The following is a 27,647-nucleotide window of genomic DNA, read 5'->3' on the forward strand; positions in this document are numbered from 1 at the left end:
TGCAGCACAGCTTTCCCAAGCACCAGTTCAAATCATCATTAGCTGGTCCGCATATAGGCAAACACATAACACCTTTATTAAACATTTGTAATGCATTGTATAGCACAAAACGGTTTTCATTTTCTTGTGACCTAGTTACAGTAATGCCACCAAACACATCCGCACTCTAAAGATGCCAATGCTGAAACAGTTTGCTTAGGCTTGGATTGTGCAAGCCAACGCATGGCTATGGCTGTGTGGTTGCCACTGAAAACGCACATCCTGCTAAATTTGGGAACATCATTTGAAATGAGTGTTTGGCACAGATTGGCACAGCTCAATGGTTTGGCGCAAAATGGTGCAAATTGGCGCAGCACTTCCGCCCCTGCATTATTGAGTTCTGCTAGCCAAACTTTTTCACAACACAAATATAAATAACAGGAAACTTGCAGGAACCAATGACTTATTCTGCAGTTGTTTGCAGTAATTTCAGATTTCAGGAAATCCTACAAAAGAGCACATGATTTTGATGTCTTGTTTGATCTCAATGTTTGCAAGCACACAATGCTTACACAATTCAAATTCCAATGCAAAGCACCCAGGTAACAACAGGGATGTGCAGTAAAGCCGCAGCATAAGCTGCAATAATCCATGATACAAAATATATATTACCGCAGGCCCTCATCACAGTTAGTGATAATCAGTGTCCAAAATTCTACGGAGGCCCGAAACCCATTACTGAACTGCAAGCCAACCTTCTTGCTTGTGTTAAAGGGACTGACAATTGGCCAGAATGCGCTGCGAGATGTTGAATGAAATGAAATGACCATCATTTATAGTGATACAATCCAGCACGCTGTTTGCGATTTAAGTAGAAATTGTAATTTTAAATTGGCAAAGAAAGTCTCAAAAACCAGTAAGTGGCGATCGAGGCCTGCGGGTGAAATCTTGGTACATCGGATGTAGTCTATGAGATTACTGTATATAAGTTGGCTGCTATTAAGTACAACATAATTATTGCTAAAATTGCAGTTGCTATATTATTACACACTTGCACTTTATTCTATGCTTCGGAAATCAAAAGCACACGCATGACAATGGGAACAAGCTCAACTGGGTATCACGTGAAAAGCTTCGCTTCGTTTTCAATTCAGTTGGTTTCGTTTTGACTAGTTAAATACCAAAGCAGTTCGACAGCAAACAACGAAAACACATAGCTATTATCACAGAAATACTTGAAGACGTCGGAAAACATGAATCGCAGGAACATCAACTTCGTAAACAAAATAATACTTTCTCAGTTACGGCCGCACTTGTCTGCCTCCCACTAATGCCAGCGTATAATCATCATTGCGCTTACCTATCACCATTTTCAGCACGCTTCCAATGTATGACTACATCCTCACTGCAGATCGAAAAATTGATAATACATGTTCCACGGCGTTTTCTGCATTACCTCTTCAGGATTGGACACTTTGCAGTAAGCTTTCCATTGCATTAAAAAATATAGGCACCACGAAAATTGGTTGTCTGTCTAACTAAATACAGTGTAACCTCGATTATACGACTTTCTCGGGACTGCGAAAAAGCGTTGTAAAATGTGGGCATCGTAATATCTGAACATAAATTATGCCCATAAAAATGCTACTTATTTCGCATGAAAGATTTTTGAGAAACTTCAATGTAAACTAGGGTACTAACATACTGTGCAGGGCTTGGAAACCCAAATTACTAAAAAAAGTAAATGCAATAGGAATTAATGCTGCAGTACAGGTACCAATCATGCTTTATTCAAACAAACCTTTACGGCACTCTACTGCCCACTGCCGTGACTCCCGCCAGCCAACGCGAACTTTAAAAAATGTCGGCAAGTTTCTTTTCGACCTTGTTTGATCCGTGAACCAACAGCTTTCACTCGAGTTGGGCAACGTCCAAAAGCAGGTCCTCTGGGGCGTCATGAAAAGATGAAGTTCCGGATGCCGCCTATGTGCCGTAGCACCTCGGCGAACACCGTAGGCACAGGCACGGCATCTGTGGCATAATCGCTGCCCTCGTCCTATGTCGCAGCGGTGTCGGCACTAGGCTCGATGGCGTCATTCAGCGACACCTCGCCGCAGATCACAACATTGTCGTCGGCCTCCCATGTACTCGGCGAAGGTCGTGGTGAGGTTTAATGACTTCAGGGGCCACCATGAATGCCTCGCATTGTGGGTTACACCTCAAAAAGACTTTCAAGCCTGCCGCAGCGGCAGCTGCACACAACATCTTCACAAATTCTGTAGAGGCAGTGAAAAGGGTGTACACTGAAATGGAGACTACATTTTCAAAGAACATCACAGTAGTGTATGATGGCACATGGTTGACACGCGGCCACAGCTCTCATATTGGCGTAAGCTGTATAATTGAATTCCATACAGGGCTTGTGTTGTACTGCGTAGTTCTGTCCAACTTCTGCCTTGGGTGCAGCCGACAGCCAGCAGAAAGTGACCCCAACTATGCTGAATGGCAGCAGCAACACCAGTGCCAGAAAAACACTGATGTGAATTCTGGAAGAATGGAGGTTGAGGCTGCACTACAGCTCTTCAGGCGCTCCTTGAGCAGAATTGATTTACGTTACGCAAACATAGTTTGTGATGGGGACAGCCGCATGTTTCGCACTCTATGTGATGAAGTTTATGGTTTTGTGCAGCTATCTAAAGAAGACTGCATAAATCACGTGAAAAAACGAATGGGGACTGCACTTCGCTGTTTGGTAGCCAAGGCAAAGAAAGGAGAGCCACTAGGTGGAAAGGAGGGCCTGACACAGCAGCTCATCAAAAAACTGACGAACTACTATGGCCTTGCTCTGCTGAACCACTGAGAAATCGAGGAAATGCAAAGAGCAGTAATGGCAACGTACTACCACATCACAACAGATGATGAGCCCCATCATGAGCTGTGTCCCCCTGGGCCCCTTAGCTGGTGCAACCACCGATCAGCTGAGGCAGAAGGGCAGCCAGCACCAGCTCAGAAGTACAAGCTTTCAGCTAAGGTTGCTGAAGCACTTCTGCCTGTGTACCAGTCTCTCTCAGACCCTCAGTTGCTGGCCCGGTGCAGAGGAGGCAAAACTAAAAACGCGGCTGAGAGTCTCTATTCAGTGATATGGTCATTAGTATCAAAAGACCAGCATGCCTCGCTGTTTGCCGTGGAAACAGCAGTGCACGAGGCAATTTTAAGGTACAACTCGGGCAGTCTGAAAGCTTATTCAGACCTGTGCACAACATTGGGCCTGCGCCCTGGTGCCCTCTCTCTTCAGCGGGCTGTCGAGAAAGATTCCCAGCGAATGAAGAAGGCACGCAAAGTCCATCTCCTGAAAGGACAGAGGGCTAAGAAGTCACCTGCTGCCAAGGACACCAAATTTTACAATGCAGGAGCATTCTAGACAGTGTGTGCCACTATGGAACTTTGAGGCTTGTTTTCTCAAAAGTTTGTTTTGGGCTTATCACCTCGCTCGTGGAAAGCATAGCACAGCAATGGGAGCACAGATTTTAATCCTGTCTGTTTTGCTGCAATTGCTGAAGTGTGCCTTATGTGAAGACAGTCTCAGATTTACCATTTAGGCTCACCATATTTTATTACACAATAATTGGAGCATGATACATTCTAAACATAAAGAGAAGGTGCATACTATGTCGTTTAGAAGAAGAGCAGAGAAATTTAAAAAGAAATTAAGAGAATCTTGACTTAGACTATACATCTTAGTAACTATTAAAAACATTTACAGACCCATAACCCATTTCGCTGTCACGCTAGGCTTTCCACGAGCAAGCAACATGTGAGCAATATATAAATAATGATACAGTCGACTCCCGATAATTCGAAGCCGCTTAATTGGAATTTTCGGTTAATTAGAAGTGAAGTGCTGGTCTTGTCAGTTTTGCATGTAATCCTATAGAAGAAATCGCTCAATAATTCGAAGTCCTCATCCAGTAATATTGTTTAATTGGAAGTTAATTTTCAGCCGGGATCCTCGAGGTGACCGTCATTCTTTGGTAGAATGTGCAATTATTCAAGTGTTGCAACAGTTCCGTGCTCCGCGTTGGTGTCATCGCCACCGCAGCCGCCCGCAACGCCATCCTTCTTGGAGCGGCGCGATTATTCATTGCTACGGCTGCCGTGGCCTCCGCGATCAACTCCGGCGGGAGGCGAAGCGGCTCCCGCCGGAAGCTACGCACGGCTGCCGCGCGTGGCCGGAGCTGATCACGGAGGCCACGCGGGTGCCATAGGTGCAAGCAGCGCTGCATACTGGCAGTGGCGAGATTGTGCGAGATAAGTCTTGCAGTGTGCGCAGCGTACGTCGAGGCGTTTGTTGGTCGAGCGCCTTTGTGCAGGTAGCTCGTAGGCTAGGTTGTTCCACGGTTTATTCGGAATTGACTGTACCTAGACGCGCAGTTTATAGCCATGGCAAACCGTGGCTCTTATCGCACGCTCGACCTGGCAATGAAAGTCGAGGTTTTGAAGGAAGTTGAGAAGGGAGGTGCCGCCAAACAAGACATAGTGCGGAAGTACGGGATCAAGCCGAACACGCTCTCAAACTACATCAAGAACAAGCGCACAATAATGGATGCATTTGAGAATGACAAGTTCAAGACTTCTCAGAAGCGAATGCGCACCGGCACGTACCTAGAGTTGGAGAAGGTTCTGCTGGTTTCAATTAGGGAGGCCAGGAGCAACAAACTTCTTCTCAGTGGAGACATCGTTGCGATGAAAGCCCGAACGCTTGCAGCAATGTTGGGGATCGATAACTTCGTTTCGTGAGATGGATGGCTGATGCGCTTTAAAGATCGCCATGACCTGGTTTTCAAGAGCGTGTGTGGTGAAAAGGCGCCCGTTAACCAGGAAACATGCGCCACGTGGAAGGACGGAAAGCTGCATGAATATCTCGCCGAATATAGACCGGAAGACATCTTCAATGCAGATGAAACTGCACTCTTTTATCGGCTTCTACCAGAAAAGACCCTGACATTCAAGGACGACGACTGTGCTGGGGGCAAACGCAGCAAGGAGAGAGTGTCGGTGCTGATCGCGGCAAACATGACTGGCACGGAACGATGTCGGTTACTTGTGATCGGTAAAGCCGCAAAGCCGAGATGTTTTAAAGGCGTGAAGACGCTGCCTGTGGACTATGAGACGAACAAAAAAGCATGGATGACGGCCGAAATCTTCAAGAGCTGGATAAGCAAATTGGACCACAAGTTTGCTGCTTCGAACTGCAAGGTGTTGTTCCTTGTCGATCACTGCAGTGCTCACGTGAATGTGCCAGCGTTGAGTGCAATACGCCTCGCATTTTTGCCTGCAAACACAACGACTGTTTTGCAGCCAATGGACCAAGGCATCATCAAGAATGTTAAAGTCCTGTACAGGCGGCTCCTCCTCGAGCGCATGATTTTGTGTATGGATAGCTCCACAAAGTACGAGGTGAGCCAGCTTAGTGCCATCCACATGTTGGCGCGAACATGGGATCGTGTGAAGCAAGAAACAATCGCAAACTGCTTCAGGGCTTGCGGTTTCGTGGCAGCTTCTTCGGAGGATGCCTCTGAAATTTCAGCGGAGGAAGTGTCAACAAGCGAGCTTGACGGCACTGATTTTGGTGATGCTCTCGGGCACGTCAATTTTGAAGATTACGTCGCCGTAGACAAGGCCGTCGAAACATGCGGTGCGCTGACGGATAGCGAAATTGTAGAGATTATTCGGCCCCAGGAAGCGACCCAGGAAAGCGACGATGACGTTGAAGGCGAGCTGCAACCTAAGGCTGCCGATGTAGCTGCGGGCCTTGCTCTCGCGGAGCGCTTCTTTGCCGCTGAAGGTAGCGCGGAAGAAGCGTTCCGCCACATCTACAGCCTGCAGAACTTGCTTTCAGCAGCGCGATTCGGCAAGAAGCAAAGCAAGATGACCGACTATTTTTCTTAGAGAAAATACTCGATTTCGCCACAAATAAAGTGCTGTTCTTTGTGTTTTGTGCTTAATTGGAAGTTCGTTTAATTCAGTTTTTTGCGGTCCCCGTGAACTTCGTATTAACGGGAGTCGACTGTAAAATAAAAACTACTGAAGATATTACAGTCAAACACGGCTATATCAAACTCACAAAAAACGCCTATTAGTTCGATATAGAGCATAATTCGATATAAGCCTGCAAAATAATTGAATGTCATAAAAGCACATACCATATATAAAATCATTTTATTGGTGAAACTAGCTTAGTTTCGCACGAAGTAGTCCTGCATTTTCTTCTGCTTGGGCAATTTCGCTGCCTGCGACGCACGCACTTTTCCACATGGTCAGCGTCGGAGCAGTTGAGGCCCCAACCTTCCGCATTCGCGCAGAAGAACCGACTAGCGCGAGCGCACCAATCACTTCGGAGGATGTGGGCCAAGGACCGGCGTTGCTTTCCTCATTGTGCCCACTTTCACTTGTGCTCGGTACAATGTCGGCAATGCAGTTTTCGTTTTCGGGCTCTCCTGTGGTCGTGACACCATCATTTGCGCTCACAAACTTGTCCACCGTAGATTCGTCAACAGCTTCCAGAAATTCTGACAGCTCGCTTCGAACTTCGGAAACATCGGCAACGGCTTTTTCGCATTCATCAGGATTTAATCATCACCGAGCACGCGAAAGTCGGCACGGCTGAAGCAATTTTGGATGAACCACTCGCACACAGCCCTGCGTACGCGTCGAGTGCCACGGGCACCGGGTCGCGTGTTTGGCCGCTTTAGCCGTAATCTCCCCCTTCAAGATCGTGCTGAGAGTGCTCCTCGGAATCTTGTACGCTGCGGGGACATCTGACTTCTCATCGCGTTCGATACTATTTATCATTTCGAGCTTCACGACAAAACGTGAATTTTGCCGCTTCATCACGGCAACACTGCAGGAGACGGCCTACAAGGCGCACACACAATGAACCAGAAAAGCAGCGAGACAACTCGCACTTCCACCATCCTGCACGACGAGGACACAAGAGCCTCTGATTGGCTGGCTGTCTGAGCAAGTGCTGCGGGCGGGCCAGGATCATTTTTTGCAGGGGGGTGTCAACGGCTCGTCCGAGGCAGGGCGGTCACGGTAGGGAGAGCGGTTGGATGGAGCCACGCCGCCGGGTTTTCCCACCACCACGAGGGAAAGCCAACTTCCGGAGGCACTTCCTGCCGCTTGACGTTCGATATATCGGGAGTCGCTGCTTTTTTTGTTCGATGTAAGCGTAATTTTTGCTATATATACACATTGTAACAATACCGTGTCCAGAAATTGTTCAATATATAGAATAATTCGATGTAAACGGGTTCGATATAGTTGGGTTCGACTGTATTGTGAAACTTTGTAGTTGTCTGTTTGATGCTGTTCCAAACCTGTCTGCCAAATTTCATCACTCTAAGTTAAAAAATGAAAAAGTTTGTTTTGATCCCCTCATCCCCCCTTAAACACTCGAACTCGTTGCCGGTGAAGCCTGCATCAGCCTCGAGCAACATTGAGGTTGTTGCGTCCCCAGTATAGGAGGCAGTCTCTCCTATACTGGGGACTGACTCCTGACTGTGGCAGCCACAGTCATTGAACGAGTTAGCGATTGTGCTTCGCGACACTGTGTTCCACGAACTGGCAATAAAATGCACAGCATCGAGCACAGTGATCCTTTTTTCCGACTCGCTGCACTCCATAAGCCACCAGCCGACGCTGCACTCACTTCTGGTACCCTTACTTGATGCACTTAATGATGCCGGCATCCTGCAGCTGCAGCCGGCTTGTGCAGTTGGGCGGAAAAAAAAAAACCTTTATGTTCCTCAGGCTGGACATATCGGGTGGGTGGCACAGTGCGTTGTCCACGAAAAGCAATATTTTCCTCGCCATAGCACCCATTTTGTTATCCAGCTGCTGCAAAAAATTGCTGAAGAGCAAAGACGTCATCCACGCCTTTTCGTTGAAGTTGTAGCTGCACAGCAGCGTCTTCAAGTTCTTAAAGCACCGTGGCTTTGCAAACTTCCCAACAACGAGCACGGGCAGCCTCTCGGCACCCTCCTCGTTAGCACAGAGTGCAGCCGCCGACCGATTTTCCAGACCCTAAAAATTCGGACATGCTCTATTATTCGGTCAGCTTCGCGGCACCGCCATTCTCCCCATAGACCATAATGTATAACTGCCGAAAGTTCGGACACCTTGCAACCCCTTGTCTGATTTTTCGGACACTTCTTGAGCCAACTCGATCAAGAGCACCATGCACCGACTCAGACCGGTGCATGGTTCGACTTGCTGAACGCCATTTTTGTTTTGAATGGAGCCTCCTTGCTGGCCCACGAAGTGACGCTACTGGAAATCCCCACTCATCATCATCGTTTCTGCCTGGTTCGATAGAGTGGCTCTACAGCAGTTCCATGGCTTAGTCAAGACAATCCAGCAGTTGATTTGTTTTTTCGCGCACGACGCTGCGAGCAGGCTACGTTTTTCATTTGTGCGACTGGTGTCGGCACGGTGGTGTTTGCTTTGTGTGCTGTGTCGAGGTTTCGTTGATCCAACGCAGCATGCGGAAACATCGCGTCAAGTGCCTAATGGCGCCGACAGTGCCCGCGCAGACTGCGCTGGGGAATGCCGGCAAGCGGGTGCCAGGAGGCCTAAGATTTGTCGCCTTCCGATGTGCTCCCTACTGACGCGGAAAATGTTTTGCCAAGACCTGCGCAGTGGTTGCATTGCGACTCCGGACACCGTCCCATTTGAGTTTCATAGGTGCTGACACTGCTGTACTGACATGTGCAGAACTCGACGACGGCGAGATCATTCATCAGGTTTCTGCTGCGCCGCCGGACGATGATTCTGAGTTGGCAGATGACGCACCATGTGCTATGCTGCCGTCGCATGTGGAGCGTGTACAAGCAGTGACTGTACTTTCAGCCGCTTATAGTGACCGTAAGACACTCTCCGAGGTTCAGGTTTATCTGATTGCGCGTAAATGAACAGCGCGCAACGGTGCATTCCTGATTTCTTCAAGCCAACTGCCGAGCCCGAACAAGTAGGTGGAAATAAAGGATTTCACTTTTTTTTTCTTAATCTGCTTTTTTGGACACCTGTTTATTCGGACATTTCTGCAGTCCCCGTGAGGTCCGAATAAACGGTCGGCGACTGTAGTGCCGTCACATGCTCTTTACTACGCTTGCAACCATGACAGCTGTCACCCTTAACGCATGGGTTTGCTCAGGCTGCATATGGTAAATATATTGCTCTCATCGGCGTTGAAAACGTCGCAGGGCTTGTATGCAGTAATCATCTCCAGCAGCAATCTACTAGTTTACCATCGAAACGTCCACAGAAGTGCTTTCTCCGCAGAAGCGGCTGTACACAATCCTGTTTCATTTTTTAAAGCGATCCAGCCAGCCGTTCAATGCCTGAAAGTCGGCGATGCCCAAACGCAATGCCACAAGGTCCGCCTTTTCTTTTAGAATGGAGCCATCAACGTTGATCGCAGCCACTTGAGAACTTTTTCTAACTTCTCATGCTGTCCTTTTGCTGCTTTCCGCTTGAGCTCGAACGTGTTGTCATTTTACGATATCACCGCTTTGTTTGCCAGGATCGTCTTAAGCGAAGGTTAGGGTATCCTAAGGTCCCGGGCAATGCTGGCTTTCATGGCTCCATGCCGCTTTTCCGCTTCCTCTATAATATTCAGCTTATCGCCGAGCAACAGAACTGTCCGCTTTCGGGACATCGTGCGTCACGTTGCTCCCCACAACTCAAAACCTCCGCTGAATGCTGGTCGCTAGGATTACGACGAACAACACGTGCGATAAACCTAGGCCTCTCCGCGCTACCTTGTCGGCTATCTGCTGCTGGGAAACTGGAAGGAGAGAAACGCTTCCCCAACACGATGAGAGGCGACGCCGCCGAGAGGAGATGGAAAAAGTGATTGTGGAGAAGATAACGTGTTATTGAAGCACAATAAACTATGAGATAAGGCAGGGATGAAAGCTGCGCCGGAGCGAACCGGTCGAGCGGTGTCAAGCACTCTGCATGCGGAGAGACAGAGCGAGGAACAAGACCCGCGGCACTTTTATTTCTTCTGCCGTTCCGTCCCGCGCCTTGCGAGGGTCATCGTATAATGCGGGTCAGGCGTAAAATTGCTTCGTATAACCGGTGTTTTTAATGCACTGCTTCTATGAGGACTTCGCCGGGACTGCACTTATACATCGTAAAACCAGGATCGTCGCAAAACCGGGGGACGTGTCGCATTTACACGATTGTGAGTCGACCACTTTTTTTTAATTTGAAAATCTGAAGTGGAGGGGTCCACTTACAATCGAAACCAAAACATAGCACGACCAAAAAAGCGAGACCAACGGGAGCCACAACGCAGTTACAATTTCATGTTTGCTATATGGCCCTACCCATAGCTTTTCGCTATCCCGTGTGTTTGTTCGCTTTTCAGAAGGGTTTTTCATCATGTTTGAGAGTTTTACAGTGCGCACAACACTCATGGGGAAGTGTCGATAGTTGATGGAAGCGCTGCTGTTCCATTCGTGGCGGCACCCTCAGAATGGCGGCGCTTGCGGGGAGTATCGGTAGTTCATGGAAGAGCAGATACCACTTGCAGGTTTCTCTTTCCCTGTTGCGCTTAGCCAGTGCCTCATAGAGGAGGCATTGACTTAGCTTTCTCTATAGTTTGACGAAAGGCATTGGTTTGATGCATTCCACTTGACTGCCAGCTATGTGCTACTTCTATGAAAAGCTTCCTCAGTTGTCATGAGTGCTCCATGTCAGTTGTCATGAGTGTGCGCCTTTCGTGGCGGCACCCTCAGAATGGCGGCGCTTGCGGGGAGTATCGGTAGTTCATGGAAGAGCAGATACCACTTGCAGGTTTCTCTTTCCCTGTTGCGCTTAGCCAGTGCCTCATAGAGGAGGCATTGACTTAGCTTTCTCTATAGTTTGACGAAAGGCATTGGTTTGATGCATTCCACTTGAATGCCAGCTATGTGCTACTTCTATAAAAAGCTTCCTCAGTTGTCATGAGTGCTCCAGGCCCACTAATCATTCGGCACTTGTTCACAGCAGCGTTCTAGAGGGCTGCCATCTTTTACGCCGAAGAAACAAATCCCTGCACAGTGGGCCGCGAATTCAATGTTTCTGAACGGGTGGTGCAAGAGTGGCGACTGCAGCGAAGCGAAATTTTCACCTGTGACGGCAAGTGAGGAATTTCCCACGTGCCGAAGTCTGGACGCTTTCGAGAGCTGTAGGCTAAGCTTGCGGCGTACGTCGCTGAAATGCATGATCAGTCCCTGCCACTGAAGTGCGACATGGTCACAAAACAAGCCCGGATCTTCGCCTTTTAAGGACCTGCTCCACTGTGAGTACAACAAGTGGCTGGCGGCATAAGACCGCGAAATTACGCCAACCGGACCAGTCAAAAGAGCCTCCCTGATGGCTGCGTGTGGGTAGGTGCATTCAGCGTGGGCTGCTGCTTCACAAGATGTCGTGGTGCAGTCGTTTGCCAAATGTGAAATTTCGCTGGATGACGATGCGCTGTGGGACCGTAGCAACGATGACGATGGCAGCACTAGTGAAGACAAGCAGTCCATGTCAGCTACTAAGAAATTTTCGTTATCGAATGCACCCTCAGGTATGCTGTCCTTTCTTTTTTTTTTTCTTCCTGTCACAAGATATGGGGGGTCAACTCATATTCGAGTCGGCTTACAATGTGTAAATACGGTATAACCGGAGTTCCGCTGTATAAACCTTGCATTCAAAGTGTCGCAAGAGATTTGATGAGTACTTACGCTGGCATGAATGTACAACTGCAGTTATACCGTAAAATCCCGAGCAAGCGCCCACTCGTGCAAGCATCAACTCCCCCCCCCCTCAACTTCACTGCTAATTTCAACTTTCCGTGCCAAACCGGGAAGGACCCCCCGCTCCCTCATCACACACCGCATCCAGGCAACACTGGCTTGCCACATCCAGTTCAGGAAGAGAGATTTTCGTGACCCGTCCCCCGCCACCCCCCCCCCCTCTTTTTTTTTCTTTTTTTCACCGCACCTCACTGCATGCTGTTTGGAGTTCGCGGATCGCCGGCCAACAGCGGTCTTGCTGGAAAAAGGAGAAATCTGCCTGCGACACAGTACAGAGGATCTGCCTGAAGCAGTGACAGGGGTACTCAGCGAAAGAGCGAAAGAAAGGTGTTCACGGTTATGCTCACCATCGCTGATCGCTCGCCACCGATATCGTAGCTAGGCCTTTACCGACTCACTTCGAATCTGTAGCAAACGGCACTTCAGAATGAACTGCCGATGCACCCAAGCAGCAATGTTTTGTCATCACTGTAGCTGCTTTACTCTCTCCTTGCAATAATTTCACACATGAAGAAAACATGCTGATATTTGCAGTGGCGCCAGCTGTGATGTGAGCATGGCCAAGCCGTGGTCCGCTGTCCACCGTTGATAGCCATTCACTGTAGCTGAGCTACACTTGTTTTGAGAGTGATGAACAGCACTAACAAATCTTTGGTTTAATAAAATTTATATTAAATAAAATTTTAAATCTATGCCCACTGCATTTCTTTCTTGTGGGAAAATTTTGTCGTCACCACCTTGAATTTTGGTGCCGTTCCGGGATTCTGCCCGCCCACACACACTTTGCCAGTAATTTTGACTTGTTTGAGGGGGGGCGCTAGCTCGGGATTTTACGGTAAAGGTTTTTATTATCACTGTCCACTTTCTTAGGCATACAGTCGATACTTGTTATAAAGAAGTTTGATCAAACACTAAAATACCTTTGTTATATCTGATATTCATTATAGGCATATACAATCGAAACCCGTGATAACGAAATATTTTCGTATCCCCGACAAACGGCCATAGGATTCAATGCATTTTGTACCTCTCGACAACGAAATGTCACTGCACTACAATCTTGCATCAACAAAATTTGCTGGAACGTAATCCTGCATATGACCTAGTCGTGCAAGGCTAGCAGGCTCAAAAATGTGCTCAAACGCAATTGCTCGCACTGAAATTGCATAAAATACCACCGCATTACACTTGTGTGGGCACCACCATTTTTGTTTACAAAAACAACCAAGCGTCGGAAGCAATTACATTCACTGGAAACACGTCATGGCCGCCATCTTGTTTGTTGATCACCCGTTTGAAGCAGCACGCATATTGCTACCGACATGTGACGACAATTTCTGCACACCTAGTACCGTGCGTAATGTGCGCATCGGTGAGAAAAATGTCGCAAAAACAAGGAAATCCATATCCCACCGACGTGGAATTGCTTATGGTGCTTGAGATGGCTGTCGCAGCATGGAGTGCCACGCATCGAGCTATGATTGAGCGATCGTCCGGGAATACACATCCCCTGCTTCAAGAACGCTGATTTTGATGCCACTCTACAGGCACGTGTATATTCAGCGCCAAACGTAGATTTGTGCGAAGGGGCTGTAATCTTGATTGGTTGCCTTCGGGTATATGAGATACGATCACTTTTGCTATCGGCACTGGTTGCATCGGCACCTAAGGGTGACTGCATCCACTTGAGAAATGCTGCTACATGCGTGGAGTGCTGTTGCTCTGCATCCGGTTCTGAGTTACGCAAAATCTCGCAAAAGTGATGGCACCTCGGAAGCAGTTGACCGAGAATACTGCTCCATGGCAGTACTGCCACTGCTGATCGACGCATGCGGTCCACTTTGTACTGTCCGCAATGCAGTTCTATATCCTCGAGCAAGGCCTGCCAAAGTTGGATAACGAAATTTTGACAGTAAAGTTTCGTTCTGAAACGCATTACCTATCTGTGCTGTTTTACTTTGCAACGAAATTCTCGTGAAAGCAATTTTTTTCGCGTTCTCCACCGATTTCATTATTGCAAAGTTCAACTGTATATATTCACTACAGGTTGATACCGGCGAGAATTTAGCGTGTTACATCTGTGTTGAGATATTGTGGTACAGTAATATCTCATTAATTCGGAAAATTCAAACTCATCCTTTCGTCCCAGCAGGTGTATGCATTATATATTGCAATGAAACTCTCGTTAATTCGGACAACTGTCGGAGCTCAGCAAGCGTGGTGCACCGCAAATGTGCGACACAAAAGAGCAAAAATGGCGTTCACTCAAACGAAGCAGCGGAGTTCGCATCACCATAGTCATCAGTGGAAATCGTACGCGATTGACAGCAATGCCAGAATGCTTTGTGCTTATTTGTGCCTTTGAAGCCTTTATTCTTGCGTTTACCGCCACGCATAGCACCGCGTTGGCTGCGTGCCTTTCCGACTGCGTAGTCGCCATCCACGTCTGCGTCAATAGCGGCCGCGGTTTCATCCGCAGCCTTTGCAGCAAAGAGTAATTTCGTTTTTACTCAGTGCAAGCTGTTGCGCTTGAAGAACACCGCCTACATTGTGATGAGGGGCGGCCTGGCGACACTGGCGAAAAAATAATCAGGATGTGCGCATAGCACTGAAAAGCATCTCAGTGAAGACGCGTGCCGCGGCCGCGCTGTGGAGGAAGTCGCGAGGCCTTCGCTGCTGCGAGCGCTGATGAGTCACGAGATGGTGAGAACTGGCGCATCTGCACTGCTTTTGTGCAAAATAGAAACAGGGTCTGCCGACTTATTCAGTAAATAATTGACGTAGTAAGCATTTCCTCATTGTTTTCTTGATACCCTCGACAATTAAACATTCAGTTAATTCGGACATCTTTTTCAGTCTCATGAAATCCAAATTAATGAGGTTTTACTGTATTTACAGCTTCCAAATTGTTGTATTTTAGCTGCTTCATTGCCATGATACTCCAGAAGCATTACATTATAGAATCAGCTGGGCATGTTAAGTTTCACAAGGCACATAAGGTATCAGTTGAACAACTGTGTTGGAAGCTAAGCTTATGTTAGCAGCTCACCTTTTCTTTCTTTTTTTTTTTTACGCTTAGCATATCTGACAATATTTTGCATCTAGTTTTCACTGCAGAGAAACAGCTCTGCCAAGAGAAAGGCACAGGCACACTAGTCAGGTTCAGCTCAAGAAACCTCTAGCCAATTCAAAGCACTAGATTGCAGCTCACCCGCCAGAATCTCTGTCCATGTCCATAGAATTCTCATCATCTTCATCATCATAGTTGTAGTTGGGGTCATAGCAGATATACTCCAGGCAAATCTTCATTATCTACAAGTCAAGCAACAAAGCCTTAGCTTATAAAAATGCACACATGGCAACAAAACCATCTCAGACAATTACATCACAGGTGCAGCAAGAGCTATCCACAAACACAGCAGATTCCTTGAATTTGCAGACACACGACTATGTGGCAAGTTAGAACACTCGCAGTACAACATAAACTAGACTGCAATCCAAGCTGCATAAAACAATTATCACAATTTTCCTGCTAAGGTTAAGAGCCATGTATGGAAATAATAAACAGAATAACCCGGTACCAGTCATTTTCCTTACTTAAACGATTATTTGCCATAGCAGTTATAACTAGGAGTGCGTGAATACCCAAATATTCTAACTCAAATCGAATATCTAATATTAGATTTCTCAAATATTCATTCTTTTGAATATTAATACCTTCGGTGAATGACCTGGCCGTGGTCGATGACTTGACACGTGCGGATCTTTCCCACTGTGCGCAATATCAATCAGTACAAGGTTCGACCATGCCGACCGTACCAGTCTAAATAAACAATTCAGTCTACGTGAACCGAGAAAACAACAAAGGCAGCGCATGTGGAAAGCACGGACGCATGTGCGAAGATCGAACCGATCAGCCACTGCACACTGGTCACATCGAATACACTGAGTCCAGGGTTCACACATGCAGATTCACGCAGTTAGCTTTCTATCCACATGCGAACACGCAGATGAACTTCGCATGCGTGTCCGCGACCCACGACCGATCACTTATAAGCCGCCCACACGAACACATTAGTCACAAGCTTTCTGCAACGGTCTACGAGCCGTTATCATGTTGGCCAGCAGGAAATTTTCGTCACAGTCACACCACTGGCCACTGTCTAGCCTGTTAGGCCTAATCGGAGCTGCGTTGTTGAGTGTCAGCGACTAAAGTTATGGTTAGTGAACCAACGCAGATATATTCACAGCAGCCGCACAACTCTCACAAAGCCAACAAACCACCTCACCTAAGAAGGAAAATGCACGAGACGACCATTGCATGTTCATGGCCACCATCTTGGCGAAATCTCACATCATTACCCCATGCTCCGTCTGCTTCAATAGACGCCTGCTTGCAAGCTGCTCATCGCCTTGCGCTATCTTTTAGATTATTTTCTCACTTTTTTTTTTTCACTAGTTCTTTGTTGCACGCGATGCCGGAAACGAAGCCCAAGACAGTGCAGATGTTTGGTGCGCGGAAGCGCGATATGCGACTTGTACAAGCATCGAACTTCCAATCTTCCACAGCGAGTGCTGACTGCGTAGACACTTTCAGCAGCGGAACCGTGCTGTCGGCTGTCGCCAGTCAAAAATCCGACACACTGAGTGTGCCTGGAGTCGCAAGAGCTAATCAGAAGCTCCGCAGGAGCTTTCTAATAAAAAACACGTGTTCAACTTTAAAGCCAGTTTTCTTGGAATGGATTTTTTCGCTAGTAGTGGTGCTGGAGAAGGTGATATCTCAAGAACCGCTTCTCATATTTATGTGCCGTTTTTTTTATTCTATTCCTGAATGAGTTTGCCAGGAGGCAACAAGCTTCTTTTTTTTGAAAGATGGTGCAGTTAATTTATAATAAGCAACTAATTTTTGATGGATGTAGTCATTACTGGCTACATCAAGTTCAAAGTTGTGTTAACATTTTTTGGAGGTGAAATTAACGAAAAGGGCATTGTAGCCCCCTAGGATACCTATCAAGGAATTATCACAGTGAATTTCAGCTTCCTACGATGTCCTGGCATTTCTCCAGGATCTTCCTCAGTCATATACATGAACCACCTAGGTAGTTAGACCTCAACAACTCTGGAACTAATAAACACATCTTCATGAAACTTTGCAGTTCTTCATAGTTCAGTGGTGTGAATGTACTCTGAAAGTTTGAACCGGATATCTTTAAAAATAAAGTTCGGTCTCCAGGGTAGCCTCCCCCCTTAAGCATGCAGCTGCCAATAACAAGCAGGCTACGCTGCTGCAATAGTTTCAATCAAATAAATAAATACTTTGTGTGAAACTTCAAGTGAGTATTTACTGCGCCACGATTGGGGCACGATCGGGGATCAATGTTCGGAGCGTGGATTCGATTGTGCCGCGCGCGATTGGCCTAGACCGCGCCGACTTCGCATGGCTGAAGAAGTCAGTGCGGCATAGGCCAACTGCGCGAGGCGCAACCCAACGCACGCTCCGAACAACGATCCCCGATCGCGCCCTGATTGATTGATTTATAGAAGTTTTTCACGCGTTTACCCGATCTTACATATCGAATTCTGGCTATATCAAACTCTTTCGCTATCACGACATTGTTCGATATATCGAGGTTCGACTGTAATATGATTAGCTTCCTGAGCATGTGAAACACTGTTTCTGGACAAAACTTGGGAGCATAAATGTTTTGTGTCAAGTTTTACGATATCCTATATTTGATTCAATATTCGGCTTTCTTTTTCTTGATTTGATTAAGTATTCTATTCGAAATCTACTATTCAGTATTCGCAAATCCCTAGTTAAACTATTTTCCGACATAACAGTATACCAAGAAGAGTGCCTACAACATGTATATACCATATTTACTCGAATCTAGGCCAATGTTTTTTTCCAGAAAACGATGTGCGAAAGTGGGGGGGGTCAGCTTAGATTCAAGTAGCACGATTTGACCGCTAAAGGCCCGGCCGCGCTAGCGCCATGACGGCTCGCCATGCACCGATCTCAGCTGCCTTTGAAGACGGTTCTGCATGCGCGCCCGAGGCTCATTTTCGCGACATTCTACGGTAGCTGCACGGTGACGTGGTCGCTCAGGCTCACTTGCGGATGAGTGGTCCCCCCGGCTACACAGGCGAACTGCATCGTTTGATTCATACTGTCGATTGTTCAAAAATCTCACAGTCCCACGTTCATGCAGCGAGGGTCGTCGAGTCGACGAGCTTTGACGCCGGCAATAATGTCCCTGTACCTTCGGAAAAGTACCGCCACACTTTGAACAACACCACATCTCTCTCTCCTATATCTCCGATTGGACGATTAGTACTTTTCTTATATAGGGAATTTAGCCGGCAAGGGTGGATTGTGTTACGTGATTACGGCGCCAGCGATTGCTATGCACTTTGACGCCCCCTGCTCTCTTCCTCCCGCGTGGCACGGGCTCGGAGTTGGCAGTTTTCTGAAAGCGATCGTTCAATGCAGTCGTGTTGGTTGAGTTTTGGAAGTGTCGCACCTTAAGGGGGGACGTGGCACTTGAAAGACGAAAATCGGCCCGAAAATCGGCCCGAAAATCGCATTTTCAATCTCTTCATTTTCGCGTTCCCGAGACCCTTCTGCACCGAGCTGCAACTTTTTGTTTCAAAATTACGCTTATTTTATGAGTTATAAGAGATCAAAACTGCGAATCCGCGCACGCGGACCTTTAAATTGAAGTCTAAACTCTCCTATTTCAAGCATCCGTAGCCCGCGAACTACGCACTCTACCGCCGCCATTTTGGTCTTGTTTGAAAGCTACTGTTTCTAGCGTTTCATTTTTTTCTATGAGCAACCCTGCTCGCCACGCGAGAGCGAAAAAACCAACGACAAAATAATGCGCAGCGTGTGCGTCTATTGGTTGGTTGGCGCACGTGACCAAAATGGCAGTTTGTGATTGGCTACGGAAGCTTGTGTTGCCAACGCCGCCTCTAGTTTTACATACATGCCGCCATTATGAAAAGGTTTTTCACTTGCGAACGTGTGTTCTGCCTAATGTGATCGTGCGGTTGACTATGCCAGGCGGTGCGAAGAAGTTCCGATCTCTGCATGTTTTCGGCCGTACACGAAAGAAAGGCAGGGGAAGAAAGCGTGTTGGAGCTGATACTGCGCCGCAGGAGCATGTGAGGAACAATCGGGCCCTGACATCGCCTGATAACGCCGTCGTGACCGAGGACGCTTCCCCCCAAAACGTGCACTATGTGGACTCCAGCCGTGTAAGCGTAAACGTCAATGTTATCGGCGACAGCGGTGTTCGTGGGATTGCTTCCCCTGACAGCGTGGACTCTGGCCGCGTTATGATAACCAGCAATGCTATCGGCAACTGCGAGTTGCGCGAGGACGCTTGCCGTGACAACGCGTGCGATGTGGACTCCGGCCGCGTGAGAGTAGACTCCGATGTTATCGGTGTCAGAGAAGTGCGCGAGGCGCGTGCCCGTGAAAAGGCCACACTTGAGGGGCTTTCGTCGGTACCGGCAACAGCACGGAAGGTTGAGCCTTTCGCAGAGGCGAGCGGTGCAGCGACGGCGTCAGCGTCAGATCAGCCTACCGCTCCTTACATTATAGTGAACCTGAACTCCCTCAACTTGCTCCTTCAAGTTCTGCGATGTGAAACGTGCAACGAACCAGCGCAAGTAGTGAGGGGTGATCGCGACTATGGCCTCGCAGTGAAGCTGACTGTTGTGTGCAATAATTGTGGAGACGTCGCGGCCGGATGGAGCTCGCCCCGAGTTGATGGCAAGAAGACGTGCAACCCATTCGACATCAACCTCTAGGCTACACGGGCGATGATGTCTACTGGAAATGGCCAGACAGCCATGAATGATGTATTTGCGGCAATGGGATTGTCCCACCATGGGGTGCATCACCGGACTTATCAGCACCACTTGAAGCAAACGTTGAAACCTGCTGCCACGCAAGCGGCCGAGGTCGCTATGAGCCAGTGTGCACAGAAAGTGGCCACACTGTATGAGGACCTATGTTTCGGTCATAGAGGTAACATAGCAGTGTGCTATGACGGCACTTGGATGACTCGTGGTCACTCCTCTCACATAGGCGTCGGTGTTGTCGTAGAGCTCTTCACAGGGTACATGCCGGACTATGTTGTGCTCTCAAACTATTGTTTAGGGTGTGAACTTGGACTGAAGCCTGGTTCTGACGGCTATGCAAAATGGAAAGACGCACACCAGTGCCAAAAAAATACTGATAACAAAGCTGGTCATGTGGAAGTTGAAGCTGGCCTCACACTGTTTCGAAGATCTTTAGAGCGCCGTGGATTGAGATACACGACCATCTTGTGTGATGGTTACAGCCGCACATTCACTGCTATCCAAGAAGAAAAAGTTTATGGATTTGTTGATGTCCAGAAGGAGGACTGTGTCAATCACGTCCAAAAGCGCATGGGGACGGCACTGCGTAGTTTAGTGCAGAAACAGAAAGGTGGGGGGAAGAAATGCCTTGGCGGGAGAGGCCGGCTGACAAATGAGCTCATCACCAGGCTCAGCATGTATTATGGCTGGGCTCTAAAATCCGATGACGGTGATGTGGATGCCATGCAGAAGGCTGTGATGGCGACGTAGAGGCATGTCACGTCCACTGACGAACGTTCGGATCACAGCCTGTGTCCAAACGGCGAAAATTCATGGTGTCGTCACAATGCTGCAAAAGCAAAAGAAGAGCCTTAACCCAGGCACCACTACAACTTGCCAGAACATGTGGCAGAAGCAATGCTGCCTGTATATACGCGGCTATCCGAAAAATCCCTGCTCCAGAGATGCCAGCGAGGCAAGACACAGAATTCAAATGAGAACCTTCACTCAGTGATTTGGAGTTTAGTCTCAAAAGAACAGCATGCTTCTCTCTTTGCCGTGCAAGCTGCTGTAGCGGAAGCTGTCCTACGCTTCAACACTGGGAACCTGCTTGCGTCCACTGCAATCCTACAGTCCTATTCCTGGCACTGCATCTCAGCGAGCTAAGGAGAAAGACTGCCATCGAAGTGCCAACTCCAGCAAGAAGCGAGAAGCCTCTTTGAGCGCAAGGAAGCTGGCTAAGAAGCGGCATAAAGATGGGATGCATCCAGATTATGCCCCTGGTGCATTTCCATGAGATTTTATTGGCATGTCGTCAATAAAAATGTTGCAGAATGTTTTTCCTTGATTTCTCAAAACAACAATTCTGACAGACTTCCGATTTCGGAGGTGAAATAGCTTCTGTCCTATTTCAGCTATCAGAATAATTTTTATTTTTTTTTTGCCAAAAAGAGAAGTGTATGCAGTAAGCAATATGCCCCTTTTCAAAGCAGTACTCTTCTCAAAAAGTTTTTGAAATGGGTCACATGTTTGACATGTCAAGAGGGCATTTTTTTCTCACAATTTTGATGAGCTCTAACTCTTGCTCAGATTAGCCTAGAACATTGATTAATACCTTATGGCCCTCCCTGAACATTCTAGATAGTCTTCATACTCAAATTACTGTGTTAGGGTTTTCTGTTTAGATGCTAATTTTCCTCCAAACAAAGGACCCAGCTTATACAATGCTTTTAGAGTATATCGGAAACTACTTATCCTACGGCAAAATTAATTACATTTTTAGAATCTGCACATTAAAATACACAAAGTGTGAAAATTTTGTTCAGATCTGTCCACAAACAAAAAAGTAGTCTTTCAAGTGTAGCCTCCCCCCTTAACCACATGCTCGCGAAACGCCTGCACCACCTGTGCTTGAAAAGCGATGGCACCAACCAATCGGTGCCACTACAGTGTGGCCTTTAAGCGAAAGGTCGTTTTGCACGCGGAGGAAACTTCGAACCTGCAAGCGCAGCGGTAGTCTGAAGTGCACGAAAAGAATCTGTGACAATGGCACAAACAACGGACCGCAATGTTCAGCCGTGCAGCAGCCCACTTGGCGTTCACTGGACCAAAAAACGGGCCGACACCATGAGGTGGAAGAAGTTGCCGCCAATTTTATCACGGAAGAAAGGGAAGCGGGAATGCCAGTCACGACAGATTATCCAGGCGAAAGCCAGGGAAGTTGCCAATGTGAAGGGTGTCGCACGAACCAATTTTAAGGCAAGCAGGGGCTGGGTAACGCGTTTTACGACACGGTTCGGGTTCAGCCTAAGACGACGGACCTCCGTGTGTCTGAAGCTGCCTGCTGACTTCGAGGAGAAGCTTGTCAAGTTTTAGTGCTATGTGATGGATAAACAGCAAGAAAATGGCTACCAACTGGGGCAAACTGCAAACGCCGACCAGACCCCGGTGTTCTTCAACATGCCAATGGCACACACTGTGAACAAAAAGGGTGCGAAGGAAGTCAAACTTAGCACGGCAGGTTACGAAAAGCAGTGAACGGCAGTAATGTTGTCCTGCACCACCGATGGACGAAAACTCCCCCCATACATAATATTCAAGCGCAAGACTCTACCAGCAGGTGAAAAGTTCCCAGAAATGTTGTTGTGCACGTTCACGACAAAGGTTGGATGTCCAGCAGCTTGATGGAAGACTGGGTGAAAACAGCTTGGGAACGCAGTCCAGGGGCCGCGTTGTGCAAGCAGTCACTTCTAGTCCTCGATTCCATTTGACTGACAGCGTGAAGACCACGCTTTCTCATGCTGGGACAGACATCGTCATAATCCCTGGTGGCATGACTAGCCAACTCCAACCGCTTGACGTCGCAATTACTAAGCCCTTTAAAGACAGGCTTCACAAGCACTGCACCGACTGGCTTACATCGGAAGAACATCAGCTCACCCCAACCAGGCGCATCAAGCGTGCTTCGCTTTGGCCAGGTGGCGAACTGGATCACCACGGCATGGAATGAAATTCCAGATGAAACAATCATTGGGGCTTTCAAAAAGTGTTGTATTTCAAATGCGATGGACGGAAGTGAAGATGATGCCCTCTGGGATGAACTCAGCAACAAAGAGGACAGCGATGTTGCGGACGATGATAACCACCACAACGACGAATAAACTTCATACGTACGTGCCTACGGAGTGTGCGCTTACGCAATTAAAATGCTGGGTTTTCTGCCGATGAAACACAAGTTTTTTTTTTTCATTCTGCCTACATTCGAGGCAAGGTTGTTCTTTTTTTTCTGGCTTTGGACTTTGCGGGAGGTCGGCTTAGAATCGGAGTCGGCCTAGATTCGAGTAAGTACGGTATGTTTATTTGCATAAATTTCCATAATGACCCAAGATACAAAACAAACTAAACAGAACCATGCAGGTTAAGTTCGCATAAGTACAGTCAATCCCAGATATACCACATTATTGTTGATACCGAGCAGTCGAACATTTCCCTTGGAAATCGCATGCAAAAGTATAGTGACTACACGCACATTGAACTCTCGTTTACTGCCACATTCTATATATATCGAACTCTGCACCAAACCACACACCTGCAAGTGCACTTCTCCTAACAGAGACGCAAATCACTTCTCGCGTCGCCGGAAATATTTAATGTTAGGGAACTTGAAAAAGCAATGTTTCGGCAGGTGATATATGATGTTAAGGAATTTGACACAGCAATGTTTCGGCAGGTGCAGCCAAACAAGAGACTGAATCTGAAGGGCAGTACATGCTCTGGAAGGAAAATGAGCAGGGTGCTCTCTCAATTTAGCTCGCTATACATATGGATGGCTCGTGCAAACTGCCGACCTTAGTTATTGGCAAGGGAAGATCACCACTCCGCTTCAAGAACACAAAAGGCCTTTCGGCACAATATGCGCTGTGATCATTATCTCAGCATGAGAGACTTGCGACTTTTGGGTGCAATAAATAAGTCAGCTTTTGAGCATTCGATGCGGCTTTGGAGAGGCAAATCAGTAAATTCCCCCTTTTCATCATCTCAGGAAACTGTCGGAGACGTGCAGTGGTCTTAGATAAGCTTGAGAGAGGCACACTGATAGTTTGAATTATCGATACATCGAACTGTTTTGTGATCCACTAAGAGCTCAATATGTCTCGGATTGACTGTACTACAGGAGAGACTATAAAAAATTCAAAGCCATTCAGCATACATATCCGCAGAACAACCTGCTGCTAGTTGCAGCCAGTTCAACTGTATTAAGAAATGTTAAAACTAACATTTCTCATCCATCTCATTAATCAGACAATGCTCCTCAGGGTGCAGTCACTGTGGTGATGAGAATCTGAACACGTTCTCTAGCTCAGGGCACTCACTGTGGGCACATGGGGCGCCAGTTCCTTGGGGCAGCGACGAAGCAAGCTCTCAAAGCCCTGCAGGCAGTGTTCCCGCAGTTCGTCGTCTTCCACTCGGCAGTACTCCACCATCAGGGGCATCAGGCGCTCCAAGTGGTCACCCATGCGGTGTCCTGCCTGCCGACTGGTTTGTAAGCATAATAAATTAAATGGTGGAGTTTTATGTGCTAAAAACACAATCTAATTATGAGGTACACCATAGCAGGGCACTCTGGATTAGTTTCAACCACCTGAGGTTAACATGCACCAAAATACGAGTACATGAGGGTTTTTGCATTTCACCCCCATAGAAATGCAGCCACAATGTCCACCAGCGACCTGACCTAAGCAACACAATGTCATAGCCAATGCACTAATGTGGCAGGCATTTGTGAACATGGGGGACAGGTGAAACCGTCATAAAGCCATGGTGATGCACCCCTTCAGTACATGCAGCTACGATATACATGCAGCAAACGCAGTACATGCATGCAGTACATGCAGCAAACGATATACAAGTCGGCGCGACCGAATGACTGCGGGGGCCGTCACACGCCGTGGGAAAATAGCTTTTTTTACGGAAACTTTGGCTCATATTTAGCCCACACTGGCGCCAAAAAATTATATTACGGCTGAAATATTGATTTAGAATGCGAAAAATTTGGCGAAGTGGTAGAATAATAGTTGGAAATTCCAAAAATACCGTTTTCAAGATAGATTTTTTCTGGTCTCTGAAGCCCTATCCCCCCTTAGGGCAAAGAATACCACCAATGTTGTGGTGATATCTGGTGTGCTTGCAACCTGACATTTCAAATGGGAACATCATAAAGCGTAAGGACACCCAGTACAAAAGAGCCCAATGTAAAACGGAGGGGATGGCAACAGTGGCATCCACCTGGCATGCGGCATAGAAAAGAAAATAAAACCTACAGGGGTTTCTCAAAAAGCAAGTTTTGTGGTGGAATGAAAATTCCTTCACTTCCAAGGACTCAACCACGCAGAATTGCATTTCCTCTCTGGTCTCTCTAATTCAGCTAATATAGAGGCTAACGGTTTGATTTGCCAAATGAATTATGTCAAGTAATAGGCGTTATGATAACATCTATGGCATTGAAAGGAGTGCCAGTGTCACGAAATAGGCTCAGGTTTCCACATGAGCTCAAGATGTTCTTACCTTATAGTTCCTATGCATTGGATGTAAGTCCTCGTGGTAGATGTTGAAGAATTTTTTGCCAATTCTTCTAGCAGTGTGTCCATCAACTTATTGAAAAGGCCTTGACTGCAGCTCATCACCAGATACCCTGAACAAAGACACGAACGTGAATTTGAAATGCTGAGTCACACCATCAATGCAGCTATTGGAAAATTGTGTGGCAACTCACACATATGGTGAGGAAAACACTGCACAACATAATCGGCGACAAAGAAAGATTGAGTACTTGCCATGGCAACATGTTGAGAACAGTTTACACTGTAACTGCTTTGTGCGCCGTCCCAACTTGAACCCCGCATCCCACCCCTTATTTGCTACCTTCCCCTCAAGACAGCAGATTTTTTACACATTTATAAAGCAAAGTAACAAAAACGAAACTGACACATAGAAAACACTGAATATTTAAGGGGGAAGACAACAGCTCAGAGCATGAATCGAGATAACCCCGCTGATGGAACGATTCCCTATCAAAGTGGCTAAAAAGAGCCATGCTTTTTCTCATTAAACGTGGATTTATATTTTTAATTCACCACTGAAAGGCGCAAAAAATAAGCTTTGGCACCCCATGCACCAAAAACATGAAGCTGCACAAGAGGTCCACCATGTGACCTACTAATGTACACAGTTCCTGGTCTTTCTATTAGTTTTTGAAATGCAGTATACTTTTTATTATTATAAGTTTTTCCCAACTTACAATACGCACATACGGCTTCCTTTGTAATGAGCAGAAAAGTGGCACTTCCTTCACCTTCATTTTTGATTAGTTGGTTTGGCTTGTATATCTACAGAAGAAAGACAACGGGGGCCAGCCAGCCATAACGTGTGTGTGTAGTTGGGGACTAAGAAATGTCTGTACAACAACGCGGACTTATCGCACCAGCTTTTTTTCAAAAGCGGTTGAAAAGGTCAAAATGTAGGTGGTTAACTACAGTTACACTCACTCCTGTGAAAGCAGAAGGATGGGCGGCTTTCACAATTAGCGAGGCGGGAGGCAGGTTATCGACATCGCTCTTACTTCTCAGCGTTGCAGGAGGGACTCCTACTTTTTTAGAGGCTACTCAGATCGAAAAATTTTGCTTACTAAATATCCATGCGCTTTTGGAACCAACCACTCCAAATGTAAGCACTACCAAGGGTGAGCTTTGCATTGCGCCATGAAAAAACTGGGTGCTTAAAAATCAGTGGTCGCTCCCTTTAACCCTTTGAAGGTTTTTGCCGTACATGTACGGCGGCGGTTTTCTGTCCCACAAGGTCTTTGCCGTACGGATACGGTTTCGACCCCCCATTTGAAATTTCGCACCATAATAACGATACATGCTCACTGGGAGGTGCTGTCACCTCTTAGGACTTACAAGAAGCGTTTGAAATTTGTGCTACCTTCTTGGGGAGATAAACAGAACTGATTTCTAGCTTCAGTGCATCGCGCAGACTGCGGCAACACCCCTTTTACGGTTTCGGTTTCACCACGTGATCGCAACGGAGGCACCCGAAACGTCATTTTTCTCTTTGTCGGCACTCTCTTGCAAGGTGGTGGAAGTTCATTTCTATCTTGATTTGCGCTGCTCTTAGCTTATCACCACCACTCACGAGGTATTCTCGCTGTCTGCGGCAACACGCTTATGCGAGAGGGTGCCTCAGACCTCTGCCCAAGGAAGCCGCACGCAGAGATGTCATGTGTGCGCCAACGCAACTCGTTGCTTCAAGAGGAGAACAGACATGCATTTTAGGTGTGCAGACTGCGATAAGTTGCTGTGCGTAGACCCGTGTTTCAAGGAGTACCACACTCTGAAATACTATTGAACATTTTGCAGCTCGGAGTGATGCCAACACCAAAATACCGTTCCTAATTTTTTTTTTACTATTTATTCCCGACTTTGTACATTTTGTACATTCAATATCTGCAATAAAGTAATTTGACCACCTGGGAAAGTTTTTTTCAAAATAATTCGACCCTCAAAGGGTTAACATCACCAGTGAGTTATCTTTAAGGCTGTCTGAAGTTACTGTTCCATAATGGATAACTCTTGAGATTAAAATTCTACAGAAATATTTTGAACGCTACTTTTGATTAACTTGTTTTCAATTACATACTAACCACCGTTTGTCACACAAAATACCCAACCTTTGCTGGAATGGGAGACATACTATTAGAAATAAACTTGGAAAGAGTCAACTCTGTAACATTTTAAAAGGGAACTAACACGAATTTAAGTTTTTGTCTAACTGCATACAAATGGGACTAATGCTTTGCCTGAAGCAACACAACACCCATCATATAGCCAATTACCCATCCAAGTTAACATACTATGTGATGTCTGCAGTTAAAAAATGTTCCCAATTTGTTGCCTTAGGGTCTGTTCC

General features: G+C 47.0%; 2 protein-coding genes across 2 annotated transcripts in view; both read right to left on the reverse strand.

Moving 5' to 3' along the window:
• Cand1 (Cullin-associated and neddylation-dissociated 1) overlaps positions 1-27,647 on the reverse strand; it is a 108,953-nt gene that overhangs the window by 69,102 nt on the left and 12,204 nt on the right. The window contains exons 6-8 of the mRNA XM_065428039.2: positions 25,248-25,374; positions 24,056-24,218; positions 15,043-15,143 (exon numbers count right to left, since the gene is read on the reverse strand). Of these exons, the coding sequence (XP_065284111.2) occupies positions 15,043-15,143; positions 24,056-24,218; positions 25,248-25,374 (391 nt within the window). The remainder of the gene's footprint in view (positions 1-15,042; positions 15,144-24,055; positions 24,219-25,247; positions 25,375-27,647) is intronic.
• Archease (protein archease) overlaps positions 1-27,647 on the reverse strand; it is an 86,599-nt gene that overhangs the window by 23,269 nt on the left and 35,683 nt on the right. The gene's annotated exons all lie outside the window — the stretch shown is intronic.

The sequence above is a fragment of the Dermacentor albipictus genome, chromosome 3 (genome assembly GCF_038994185.2).
Source record: "Dermacentor albipictus isolate Rhodes 1998 colony chromosome 3, USDA_Dalb.pri_finalv2, whole genome shotgun sequence".
In the NCBI taxonomy this organism is placed as follows: domain Eukaryota; kingdom Metazoa; phylum Arthropoda; class Arachnida; order Ixodida; family Ixodidae; genus Dermacentor; species Dermacentor albipictus.